The sequence below is a fragment of the Tachysurus fulvidraco genome, chromosome 5, assembly GCF_022655615.1.
Source record: "Tachysurus fulvidraco isolate hzauxx_2018 chromosome 5, HZAU_PFXX_2.0, whole genome shotgun sequence".
NCBI lineage: Eukaryota > Metazoa > Chordata > Actinopteri > Siluriformes > Bagridae > Tachysurus > Tachysurus fulvidraco.
Genome location: NC_062522.1, coordinates 17065820 through 17079444, shown reverse-complemented (window position 1 = coordinate 17079444; position 13625 = coordinate 17065820). Strand labels below are relative to the sequence as shown.

At 37.4% G+C, this 13625-nt stretch overlaps 1 protein-coding gene across 3 annotated transcripts in view; it reads right to left on the bottom strand.

Annotated features, from left to right (window-relative positions):
• chchd6b (coiled-coil-helix-coiled-coil-helix domain containing 6b) overlaps positions 1–13625 on the bottom strand; it is a 47992-nt gene that overhangs the window by 13520 nt on the left and 20847 nt on the right. For 2 of the 3 annotated variants that reach the window (XM_047814178.1, XM_027147140.2), the window contains 2 exons: positions 12557–12640; positions 383–453 (listed from right to left, as the gene is read on the bottom strand). In XM_047814178.1, coding sequence (XP_047670134.1) covers positions 383–453; positions 12557–12640 — 155 coding nt within the window. The remainder of the gene's footprint in view (positions 1–382; positions 454–12556; positions 12641–13625) is intronic. The other variant, XM_047814180.1, reaches the window with a different exon arrangement.

Below are 13625 nucleotides of genomic sequence, written 5' to 3'. Positions count from 1 at the left end.
AACACTGTTTAAGGGCTTATTCTACATTGGAAGTGCAAACGGCTCTCATCCAAATGAGCAGCTGAAGATTAAGAGCTTTACTGAAAGGCCCTGCAGTAGCAGCTTAGTGGTGCTGGGTTTTGAACTTACACCCATCTGATCAGCCCAGTATCTTAATCACTGAGCTACTACTGTGCTGTGCCTGAAGGGTTAAAATACAATTCAAATTCAATTAAAATAATAAATATTATTAGTGTAATGCTTCTTAATAAACTTAATGAATCTTAGATTAGTGGTTCTATGGTTCACTGCCTTGAAGATTTTGACATTTCCCTGCTCTCTAAAACTAAGAAACAAGTGTATTCCATAAAATTGTGAGTGTAAGGGATGTTAAAGCACTTACTTGATGTTGGTACTAGCTTTAGTTGCTTCTTCATTGTACATCTGGGCTGCCTGCTGGTAGTATTCTTTATTCTATCAGAGAAAAAACAAACAAACAAACAGTTTCATTTGTTTTGTTACCTAGATTCCAGATCATAAATTTCCAATGTACAAGTTGGGGCTATTAATATAACTTTTTGAAATGTGTTTTGGCAGCGATGCCACTCCTGTCTTGATGGCAGAGGAGGCGGCGTCTCTCTGATGCAGACGGCCATGCTTAAACAAAGCCATTAAAGTGCATTTACACCTCCATCAGCTCATCAGTTTAGTGGAACAGACTTTGTGAGGCGCAGTTAAATTTTATTCAGTGAGACAAGCAGTGGCATTCAAACTGCAATTATTGAGAGAAAGGGTGAGACAGAGCGAGCGACAGAGAGAGAGAGAGAGAGAGAGAGAGAGAGAGAGAGAGAGGATGAAATGAGAGAGATGCAGAGAGAAAGAGAAAACAGGAGAGAAAAGCAGACAAAAATGGATTAAGAAAGAAAGATGGACTAAGATATAGAGACTAGAGCAACACACAGGGTATTCACAATCATTTTCATTACTGACCTCCAAATATCATGTTTCTTAATTGAAGTGAACTTTTTATTTAAATCAGAAACAAAACTCTTACCTAAATTTAACAAAGCTATGCATATCACCGTTATCTGCACCCTTTGTGTTTAGTACTTTGTGAAACCTCCATTTACCAGAAAAAGAGCACTTCTCCTATAATGCTTGGAAATCCCTCAGAGTTTGAGGTCTTCTCTGGTGGAGAAGACATCACCCCGTCAGATTACAATTTGGGTTTAGGTCAGGAAACTGGGTTGGCTTTCAAGCTTTCTGTTTTAGATCACTGTCTTTCTTGAAGATCTAACCATGGCCCAGTTGTAGCTTCTTGGCAGGTGAAGCCAGATTTTCAATTAAAGTTCCCCTGCTCCTCCCATGAGTCTATGTAACCTAACAAGGTTCCCAGGAGAACAGGAGCCCTGGATCATCACAGATCCTCAACCATATTTAACATTTGGAATCAGGTTTCCGTAGAGCCATGTTTCTTCTTACACCAAATCCTGCTGCTGTTAGATGGGTGTCTGCTTCTGAAAAAACTCTAATCTTACTATCTAGCAAACTCCAGGCACTAACTTTTGTAGATAGATGAAAGAAAAAGCTTTCTTCTGGCACGCCTTTGAAACATATTGTTGGCATGGAGGGGGCGTTTAACTGGAGACTAATTGGAGACTTGGTGACCCCAAAATACAATCATCTTCTCTAAACCTCCAACTGTGATCATTGCCGAAATATTTGGATACAGTTCTCTCATATTTTTATTGTGAGATTAAGCCAATTAACCACAAAGACATTTTTTTTACCCATGTTTACCAAGATGGTCAATAATTCTGGAGCTGTTATATAAATAAAAACAAAACAAAGCAAAAATAAATACCATTTCATTCATATAACATCTAGTTATTTATACACTCATAATCCAGTACAAACAAACATCTCTGTTTAGATATATTAATGCTATAATCAGACATTCTCTTAAGATAAGAAGCTTTAGTTATCATAATTTAAACAGATTTAAATTTTTAATTTACAAAAGCTTCACCATGACTTAGTCCCAAACGGCATATAAAACAATTAGAGTCAGTGTGCCACAAATCATTTAGCACAGCGGCATTAAAATCTCAATCTCGTTGGTAATCCCAAACGAGGGTTCAAACGGCTGGGGCGTTTTCATTTGGCGGGATAATTACAGCCATTATTCCCAGTCGGAATACTGAAAGAGCGATGGACGGAAATGAATAATTGTACAAAGAGAGTGAGAAAAGTGTTGGAATCAGAAGCCATCATGCAAAATCTCACCATTAAATTCCTAGGACTCTCAACAGGAGGATGTTCATTTTAACATGTCATGCTCACTGAGCTCCTATAATCCTCTACTCTGACCTTTTATTCTTGGAGAGAAGAAATATGAAAACACTATTAGAAAAAAAATCCACTGCTAAAGTATGTACTCCTTCTTATTTTCCTCACCCTTCTCTCCTCCTATTTCTATCCATCTTCCTCTTGACCCTGGCTCTCTCCAATGTGGCGCCGGTCTTTGTAATTAAAGTTAAAAACCTGCACCTTTGAAGCAGCTTATGGTTACGTATATGTTTTCTGCACTCTCAAGACTACAATATCAAATGTATCACAAAGCATACTGTCGCATACTGCTTGCGCATCTCTTTAATTAAATGTTGTGCCAGTGCATATGAAGTGGCTAGGTCTGTTTGAGGTACCTTCGCCCAAGCTTTGAACAATGTTTGTGTCAGATAAAATAAAAACATACAATGCTATTCATAAAAGCGGAATAAGGAATGAGAGCATAGCGCTATCTCTCCTAGAGGCTTAGGAATAAATGAATGGGCAATGGAGAGAAGCGCTGCGGATTTGGAGCTTAAGCTGAGGGTATGGATAGAGGTGGAGGGTTAGAGGAGTAGTCCTTCACTTCTCTTGCCCAGGTAAAGTCTCTCTTGCTGGGTTGGATATCACTGCGACAACCTGTCGCCCAAAGCCTCCTCTTCCAGAGATAAGCCGTTGAGGCTGCTTTGATTACCGCCGCTTACAAACGCGCAAGTGCTTAAGACAACGATTTGAAAAGTGGTGACAAATACATGAATGCATGGACACACACACACATATGCACACACCTCTTTTTGGAAGCACAGTGATGGCACAGAGGAGACCAGTAAGATTAAGTATGTGAGTGTCTATATGTATGTATGTGTGTATGTGTGTGTGTGTTATATCTGCAGCTCACTCAGGATTACTCTCTATGGCAGAACTTAACAAAGAGAGTGCCGGATTAGTGTGTGTACGCTGAATCTTAAAAAGCCTGTGTTTGAGCTGTCGATCAAAACACTTTTTGCAAAAGCGCACACATACACAACTGCACGGCACACACGCGTCAACTGAGAGGAGATTAAAGGGCTCGCCTCAATAGAGCGAGGGATGGAAAGAGAGAGAAAATGAAAGACTTAAAAAAAAAGTGTCTTTTCATATGTTTCTGTTTGGTTGTGTAAGCAGGGGAGTGTATCAGCATTCACACCTGTATTGTGTGTGCGTACACAGGCATCTTCATGTGTAACTATGACTGAGTGAAAGTGCAAATGAGGGTTTGAGAGTGGATAACGGAGTGTCTGTGTGTGTGTTTGCATGTGCTGGTACAGAATGCAGAGTATGCAGAGGTAAATAGACCATAAGGTGTCTGTCTGGATATAAGTGGACTCAAATTCAGAGAAAAGCTGCTGTCAAAATGTTATGTACCTTCACAAAGCTATGAGTTATATGTGAGTGTGGGGGAGAAGAGATGAAGCTTTTTTGCAGGACTATAGAGAATTGCACAACCACAAATCATGTCAAACTGCGATATAAAAGAGAAAGTACCACAAAAAAGAATTAGAATTACTGGTCCAATGTGTAACCTCTACTGCAGTAAAGTAAAAGGTTAGACTCCAAATGGGGGAAAAAGAAAAAAGAAAAATATCCTGAACTACTGAAATTTTTGCATTAGTTCTAGGCTTAATTGCTGCATAACTCAAGAAAAAACTAAGGAGGATTGACTTTAGTTCCTCTCTCTCTCTCTCTCTCTCTCTCTCTCTCTCTCTATCTATCTCTTCCTCTATAATGGTAACTGTAGCGTTTAAATGGTTTACTCACATGTTAAATACCCAGAATGCCGCAAGGTGATAAGGGAGCACAGGAACAGCAGTTATGAAGGTGCAGAGGAATGAAGCAGAGAGAGGGGATAAAAAAAAAGAAATAAAGCTGAAACAATTCAGCTGCGCAAGTCGAAGCTCATTCACTGCACAAATAGAGCGGCAGCCCTGGTGACTCTCAGCAGCCAATATCTCTGCTCCATTTCACTCTAGTACTGCAAAACACACTTCAGGACAAGCTTGCACCCCCTGTCTCTCAGGAATTAAGTGAAGGCTAACACTGACTACAATAAAATCCTACTCCATCAAAAACAATGAAACATATTACATTCACGGCTTCAAAGAAAGCAGGAAAATATCAGCAGATATACTGTTATATTGGTTACCATGTATCTGTCAAAGAAGCTTGTCTACAAGCAGCTCAATGTTTTATATGCAATAATCCACCCTGAATCGTAGTTTATTAAAGGCATTTTTCCTTAAAAATCAACATAGACAAAAAGACTGCCTATACATTAAACCTTCCAGAAGGTAATGCCATGAAATACATTGTTATAATAATAATAGTAATAATAATAATAATAATAATAAAAATAAAACAGTAGTAAGAGAAAATGGAGCAGTAGTAATAGTAGTACTTAGAATCAAAGTATTAGCAACAGCAGTCATTTAATAGTATTAGTAGCAGTATTAGGAGGATTAATAATAGTATTAATAACAATAATAGAAGCAGCAGCAGTAACAGTAGTAATCGGAGCTGTAATAGTAGTAATAATAATTCTACATGCAAGTATCAATAGAAGTAATTGAAATCAGGCCTGTAGTAAATGCAATAACTCTATTAATAGTAGTATTAACAGTAATTATAGAAGTAGTAGCAGCAGAAATTGTAGCAATAACAGGAGGAGAACAGTGGCAGTAGTAATAGAAATGGTAGACATAGTAGCAGTAGTAATAACAGTATTAATATTAATAATAGAAGTACTAATTGTAGTAATAATAAGGACGAAAACGAGCAGCAGGAATAGTAATGATAGCAGAAGAAAAAGACATATTAGGGGTAATAATAGCACTAATAAGAATAATGATAATAGTAGAAACAATAATATAAGTAGTAGGAGTAATAATATGAGTACTAGTAGTAGCAGCATACATTTACTGGCAGTTTAGTTGCAGCCATTTTCTTCTGCTTTTCTCTTCTGTCTCAGCAAAATAAACTAGCATCAGTAGCATTAAGGAAAAGAACTCTACCGGCTCATAACCTGGCAGAAGAAAGACGACCATAAGTTGAGCTAATCTCTCTTATCAGCTTTATAAATATGTCCATTTTTTCAATGCACATTTGGGGAAAGATTGTATAATCAATGTCTGCTGTCTGATTTCTAACATGTGAAATTATGTAAACTATATAAATGCCTCAGCCATATTGATCAAGCCAATATTTTATGTAAAAATCATGGCTTTAGGCGTGTTTGACATTCTAAATGAAGTTTTATGAAAGAATACAAAAGCTAACACTCTGCACCACTGAAATGTAAATTAAACACTTAAAAGTCCAAATTAGTATTTTTGGAAATAACTTGAATGGAAGGTAAGTTACACAATTGCACAATAAAGTGCATAGCACTCAAGAGTAATTGACACACACACAGCTTTGTTTGTTCAGGTTAATATCAATGCATCAGTTATGAAAATCATTCGTACCTGTATCAAAAAACAACAAAAGATAAAAATGAAAATTGTGGAAACCAAGCAACAATGTTTTCTTGGCAGTTCAGTGACTCAAGGATTTTTTTTTTTTCAACAAATTCAACCAGTCTTCCATCATCTCCATGTTTTCTTTACAGCTAGGTTGACAGGTAGGCACAGCACCATATGAAACATACTGAAGAGCGCAAAGAAGAATGAACAAAACTGCCAAGAAGCACAGTGACAGCCTGAGCATGAGGTTTGCGAGCTTTGTTACCAGAAATAGGTTAGCTAGCCATGTACCTGCTAGTTAACTAGCACAGTTTTGTAAAACTGCTTTGACCATTAGCTTGCTATTTAGTTTCTGTGGTGTAAAAAGTGATTCAGTTAAGAATTTTTATCTCTTTGAATTATTTAGTAATTGCTATAGGATATGTTCTGCCATGTTTATAGTGGAAATTATTTGTGCTGATTGCTCTCCTTTTCCGTGTTGATCATAATAAATATTAATAACATTGCATGTGAGAAAAACATTATTTCTGGTAGAGGAAATTCATATTACTAATTTTTAAAATGAAGCTATTCAGTAACTAGCTTTTGTGCTCACTAGCCACAGCACTATAATAGGTGTTACTACCATAATATGTTCGTGTTGTTATAAACACAGCTATTGATTATTGTGGTAAGTTGTCTAGTATCTCACACTATCCATGTTTGTTTCTATCCATCACTGTTTTTTTTTATGGAAATATTTTCATACAAAGATTTTTAGGAATGAAAATGAATTCATTGCAATTGAGGATTCTGAGTAAAAATGTTTTCTATGCATCATAAACTGGACAATCAGTAAACAATGGCTGCTTATATCTACATCATACGTAAAGCACGAGGCAGCGTTACCGAGGCAACAGAGAGGAGCCCCAGTCCAGTCAGAATGCTCAGCTTTGTAGCTGTTTAATCACAGCTTTTTAACTGTTGTGTTTTTAACAAGTTTTAAAGGATTTCTGTTTCAGCTTTATTAAAGGGACAGCAAGAAAAAGAATTTGTGACTGCAGCAAAGTTGCCTGGTATTTGATATTTGCCTGACATTCTGCAACATGTTTCTGGGCTGGATGAAAATAACAACATGCACACTATTATCTTCTTATATTAAAAAAGGACATTAAAAGCCATTATCTGGGTAAAGCCACAAAGAAATATCCTTTGAGCATTCTACTATGAATTCAACCTCACAATTGTCTTTAATTGAGTTTAACAGAAAGAGATCAACAGACAGTTTGATTTTTTTTTATTTTATAGTGATGGGCTTTGCTGCCTCACAGCTCCAGGGTCCCTGGATTTATCCGAAGCTTTGGTTATTTGTCTGTGTGGAGTTTCTGTGCACACACTTCCTTATCGGCATGTTAAACTGCCCCTAGGTGTGAATGAGTGTGTTAACATGCATGTGCTTGATGCTCTTGATGGACTGTCATCCCATCCATAGAGCATCCCTGTACAAAGCAGTTACTGTCAGTGCATGCGAGCTTCTGGGGTTTCAACCACACATACACAGGGCAAGCACACGATTCTGATCCCATCAAATATTTAAAAGTTTATATTATATTAAAATGATAACCAACTTCATTCTCTCCAGTAAAAAATTCATTTGCCTTGTCCTCAATGGCTTTATTGGATTCTTACAATGTTGTCTACATGAACGATCTTCTTGACTAATCCATCAGTCTGATTATTAACAGATTAAAATGCTTCATGGAAAAGTAGCTAGTGTCTGCTGTTTGTCAGTGTTTGAAAGTGTGAGCATTCCCGTTTAGATTTAATTTGGAGGGGCAAAATGTAGGACCCAGAAGCAACGCTGGCACAGGGACCCTTCACCACTTCCAGCACTGACACCATCACTTTTATTTTACATTCTCGAACTTGATTTCTTTTTCTCTTTCCACCGCTCCCTCTTGCTGCATTTCACTCTTTCGCTACAAGGTTCAGAGTGGCATGAAGGACGTGGGTGTTGACAAAGTACATCTTCAGCTCAAGGTCAGGGCTTTTACTTAGAGAGTCGCTGAAAGAGTGCTTTCGTAACATCACTGCGGTGGCTTTCAGCCGCTGACTCATTAAACACTGTGCAGCCCTAATTTCTTGAAAGCACAACAGGAGTCATCTCTCGCCATCTCAGACTCCGGTTGTATTTACTTGAGGACTGTGCTCTGTAAAGCAAGACTGATAAGCACAGCACCCCAAAGTGGACCAAATTGGATTACGTCCACAACCTGCTTCTGTACAGCTGCACATGTACGAACGCAGCCAAATAGAAAACAAACCGGTCAGGCCAGTCTAAAAAGGTGTAACACATTTTCTTTGGAGTGGTGCTGCTATGTAGTGGTTTCAAAAGATGTAAGTACTGAGGAAGCAGTGTTTCATCAAATCCAACAGCTGGGTAGAGTAGCCTGCAATGGTAGGGTAAAGCAGAAGAGTTAGTTTTGTTGTTGCTGTCCTTCAGCTGCTCCCTGTTCAGGGCCGGCACACAGAATCACCCAATCCACATATCTGATTCTGGCACAGGTTTTACACAGAATGTCCTTAGTGGTGTAACACTCCTGGCTTAGGACCTGCACTGAGTTATAAATGTCCTTATAATTAATAAAGTGGAAAAAATAAATTTTGACACACAAGCTCAGATGCCTGTGTTATTGGTCTCACTGAATATGGGAAATTTTAAAACATCCTTAGAAGACACCATGCACTGTTATCACTGTCTTTTTATTTTTATTTATTTTTTTTATTTTTATTTTTAATTTAATTAGCATGTCAGTTTGCTGGAGTTCTTCTCGTGTTGTACTCACTGACCACTTTATCAGGAATGTCTGTAAACCTGCACATTCATGTAATTATCTAATTAGATAGATTTGAAAAAGGCCAAGCACTGTTTTCCAATCTTCAGCTGGCCAATTTGGGTGAGCTCATGTCTACAGTAGTTATAGATACATGCACTTGACTGACAGGAACCCTATGTGGTCCTCTCCTGTTTTAGCACGTCCACCTCACGGTTCAACTTGTTGTGCAACACATTCTTAAAACACCACAATCAACAGAGTGATTAGAGTTACTGTAGCCTTTTTGTCAGCTCAAAGCAGTCTAGCCATTCTCTTCTGATGTCTGAAATAAAAATTCTCTCGCCCACAGAATTGGATGGGTTTTTTGTACCAGTCGGTGTAATCTCCAGAGATTGTTGTGTGTGAAAATCCCGGCAGATCAGTGGTTTCTGAAAAACCAGCTCGTCTGCTACCAACTGCGATGCCATGGTGAAGTTACAGAGGTTACATTTTCTCCTCTACGCTGATTTATGATGTGAAGCTCTTGTACCTGCATCTTGTATCTTGACCTTTATCTGCATGATTTTATGCAACAGATATGGATAATTGCATGAATGAGCAGGTGTGCAGGTCTTTATTATAAAGTGGTGGATGAGTGCACGCCTCTTTACACACACACAAAATATGAACGCGAAAGATATCTACTGTTATCAGCAACATACATAACATGGCACATTATATTTATTTAAAATATATAACCTTTTTACACTAATGGTTAAATTCCAAAAAAATGTATGGCCAGATCTTTGTAATGTCAATGTCACAAAACGTTAGATAAGGTTATCCTGCAACCCAGTGTTGGGGAGTTTATTTCACAACAAGCAGCATAAGTTAATTTCCATAGCAAAGCAGTAGCTGAGCTATTTTCGAAATAAATCTTATTTCCAGTAACAGCTACTTCTTTCACTAAGTGTAGCATGACAAAAACACTAGTCTACCTTTTCCCTTTTCACATAACAAGATCAATATTATTTGAATCAAACCAATCAATGAGGTCAAACCTTGTTCAATATTTTTAATTAGCGTAGAAGGCACAGTGGTACGCGAGTTCACATAAACCTGTCTGGAGAATACGCAGTCCCTCCAGGACTCTGTGATTATGTGATTGTGGAAATTGACACAAAATCAAACAAACTGCGATATTCCTTGGAGCTTGTGAACAATGATAACGCGCAAGACTAGTTGAAAGTTATACACAAAAGCTATCTTTTTATTGTTATTATTTTACTTGATTGCCTAGCTTAAGTCAATACGTAAGGATAGCGATAGCCATCATGCTGAATTAATCTGATGAACTATTGAATTATAAAAAAAAAAAAAAAAAATCAAAAGAACACCAACTCAAAAAAACCTTCAGCCATGAAACAACAAGCAATGCTTTGCCTTATTATTCATATTGCAGCAAATGGCCACAATCCATATGGGTTTCTCATGAACCTTAAACCTTAAGCTACAAACGTAGCTTGATGTTTCCAGAAAGGATCAGTCATTGTATCCATTGTTTTTATTTAGCCAAGCTCCTTTAAAAGCGTACTCTATATAACATGTGCACATTAATATGCACAATACAGTGAACATTATGATTTTTTTACTGTGGACTTTCCTCTTTTTTCTCAAGTAGTTTCATACCTTTTTGGTATGTTGCAGTGCTTGTAGTGCTACGGTATCAATTGAGCAGCCTGTAGCCTGTAACAAGATATAACTGCAAAGTAGCTCCTCTAACACAGCTACTATAGCCTGGTTTCCAGCACAGAAATAAACAATATTAAAATAAACAATGGCACTGTTCCAAATGTCCCTCTTACAAAGACCAGCTCTTACACAGATAAAAGATTATCTTCAAAAAATCTTTTTATCTACAATTTTGTGTGGTTTTACCCAAGGGTTTTTAGGTTTATAGTCATATAACAACAAGACTAAAGATTTTTCACAGTCACAGCATTTGGAAGACATAATTATATAGAACAACTCAGATTTATTATAAGTGATTCTTTCAACTAATAACTACAAAAAATATTAATAATAATAAACTGGGTAATTAGATATTCAAATTTCATGCTTAATCTTCAAAATTTAAAATGGTAAAAAATTCAAAAATTGTTTGCGCTTAATTTCCTCTTTTTCGGTGTTAGAAATATTCTTGTTTAAAAGAAGAAGAAAAAAGATTCACCATCAAAATCAGTTGATCACAGTTGTTCAGAAACATTTCTGGCATTTTCTTGGCTTATTGTAAAAATGTCTTAAAGTCTCATGACTTGTACCCAACTCCCTTCTACATCGCATTTAGAGCAAGGATATTAAAACAGTATGCTACAACCTGACTGCAAAATATTGATTATGTTATTAGTTGTCAAGTTATTAATAAATCAAGTTTGTAAGTGTGTGCGTTTACATTTGTGGGTACATGAAGGATAAGATCGTAAGCATGTTTGTCACGTTTAGGTATCAATTGTACGAGTATGAATTTGTGACTAAAATAGCCTTGTTTATTTGATCATTACAAACAATGAATCATTAAAAAAAAGTCCAAAAAAAAAAAAAGATTATTATTAAAAAGTATGTAGTCAGCTGATTTGGTTCCTGTTGTGATGTTGTTAGAAACTAGCAGGAGGCATAAAGGACACTGACCAAATGCCAGGTCACAGAAAGCAGCAGAAAAGAAAACTTTGTGAGTTTGATTTATTTTCCCCACAGTATAAAGCAGCTGTTCTGTATTACCAGCTCAGAATCACAGAGGAGGTGAGAGATTTCAAAAACAGTTTGCTTGCTAGTTCAGGGGCTCTTTATTAGCTGTTGACAGGTGGTTAGCTCACCAGCTTAATCATACAAGACTGCACTGTCATTTCGCACGTCTTTAAGACCAGAATTATATCCAGACAGAAATCGTGTAATAAAAAAGAAAAATGAATCCATGCTGCATTTACGTCTGAACACTCAAACCACTTCAGGAGGTCTGAAATTCATTTTAGCCACAATGTAGCAGTCTAAGAGAATTTGTCTCGCTAAACTACGTTTGACAACTGAATCCCCTCCTAATGGGTAAATTCAAGTCAAATGGTTTTCTAGTCATTCCTCCATACAGCTTGTATACGTGGGAATGACATGTTTCCTCACGAACAGCATACAACATTAAATAAAGTTAAAATATTATACATGATTCTGTGACACAAAATATAGCACGAATTCAAAGGGACAGTGCACAATAACTAAACATGACAGGAAATTATTGTATGGTATGAGTGACATTAGCAAGTTTAATCAAAAAGCCTGTTTGAATGGAATGAGCTAATTTGCATATTAATGTAATATTCTGCTATGAAATTCTGATATTCTGATTGTTTACTAGAGTAAGTGTAAATTCAGTAATAAATGGGATAAAATCCAGATACATGGTGTTCAAAGGTCCTGGCTGTTTTTAGTGCTCCACCACACCTATTAGTTTCTATTAGCTTCACTTGTTTTTCAGTGTAATGTATGCAAGTTTTGTTAGACTAGCCCTTCCTGCACCATCTTGACATTCCTGCAGCGTGCAATTTCAAGCCGTATCATTAGAGTGTTCCTTCTTTTGTTATCGTCTGTTTCCTTGTTTCTACCTATTGGATGGGATTAGCAGTCTGCTACTGGTTGTTGACTCCTTCCTGTTTATCGTTTTGGCTTCAGGAATGCAGAATGAGTTAAAAAATTTAATAAAATACGCTTGCTGTATGCATATTTCACCTCACGTTTGTGACCATGTGCTTGTAATGAAAAGGCTCGTTTTGGAAAAACAAATCCACCCCTTCTTGTAGGCTGGTTACACCCCTGATCTGTTTGTGTGTGTGTGTGTGTGTGTGTGTGTGTGTGTGTATATATGTGTGTTTGTGTATATATGTGTGTTTGTGTATGTGTGCGTGTTACCTTATCCTCCATGAGTTCCAGTTGCTCTTTGTAGAATGCAGCCAGATGCTTCAGTTCAGCATCTTTTCTGGCTAGCTGTTTGGCCTTGAAGAGTCAGTGATAGAAAAAGAAAGAGAGAAAGAGAGCGAGCCAATGAGACATAGATAAAGACACTTACAAGTGTGTAATCTCACTTCTGCTGACATTTCCCATTTAAACAGAGTTGTAGTCCATGGAGCTTTTCAGATTTCTAACGTGATCTTGTGCCCCGGCTCTAATTACTACCTCAAATTCCTGCATGCACCTTTCACTCCACATGACTTCCTGCAATGTTCTGCAATGTCACTCAGTCCAGACTTGAAATTAATACAACTTCCCCACCAATATTTAGACAGTTCAACTGGCAAATCAAATGTAGCATGAAAGAGACTTGAGGACCACGTTTGAGGCCTTGCAGGAGATGAATAGTATTTTTTGTAGCGTAATAGGTGAGATTTAGCAGACATGTTATGGTCACAGTTGATCTGAGGGCTCGTGGAGTAAGCAGTGTGTGCGCTTGAATCTGATCTCACAGCAGCACTGGTATAGAAATAAACTACATGCTCTGTACATTTACATGAAACTGCCATCCTACATGGTGAGCAGCTGAAGTATGAACAGAGATGTACCTGAGAGAGAAAGAGACAAACACAATGACTGAAGCTGCCTTTAAAAAGCCATTAAACACACAAAGCACTTTGTAGCATGTTAAAGGAGAGCAGGAAGGAAGAAAAAAAAAAGAAGAAGAGAAATGATTAAAATGGATAACTTGAACATGGGCGGAAAAGACAATTCTACAGAGAAAGAAAAAATAGAGAAAGAAACACAGAGAGAGCTTTCTTGTTTGAAGACGTTAAGCAATGTACCCTATAAGTAAGACAGAGTGAGTGCATAATTCTTGTCTGAGAGAGAATTAGAACAGGGGCCCAGGATGATGGGGCCACATGAGATCTAATCTTTACTCTGGACCTGATTTCTCTTTTTTCCTGATGCTCACCCTTAACTTATGCGGTGGAAATATATGAAGACATTACACCTGTCCACCTGGTAT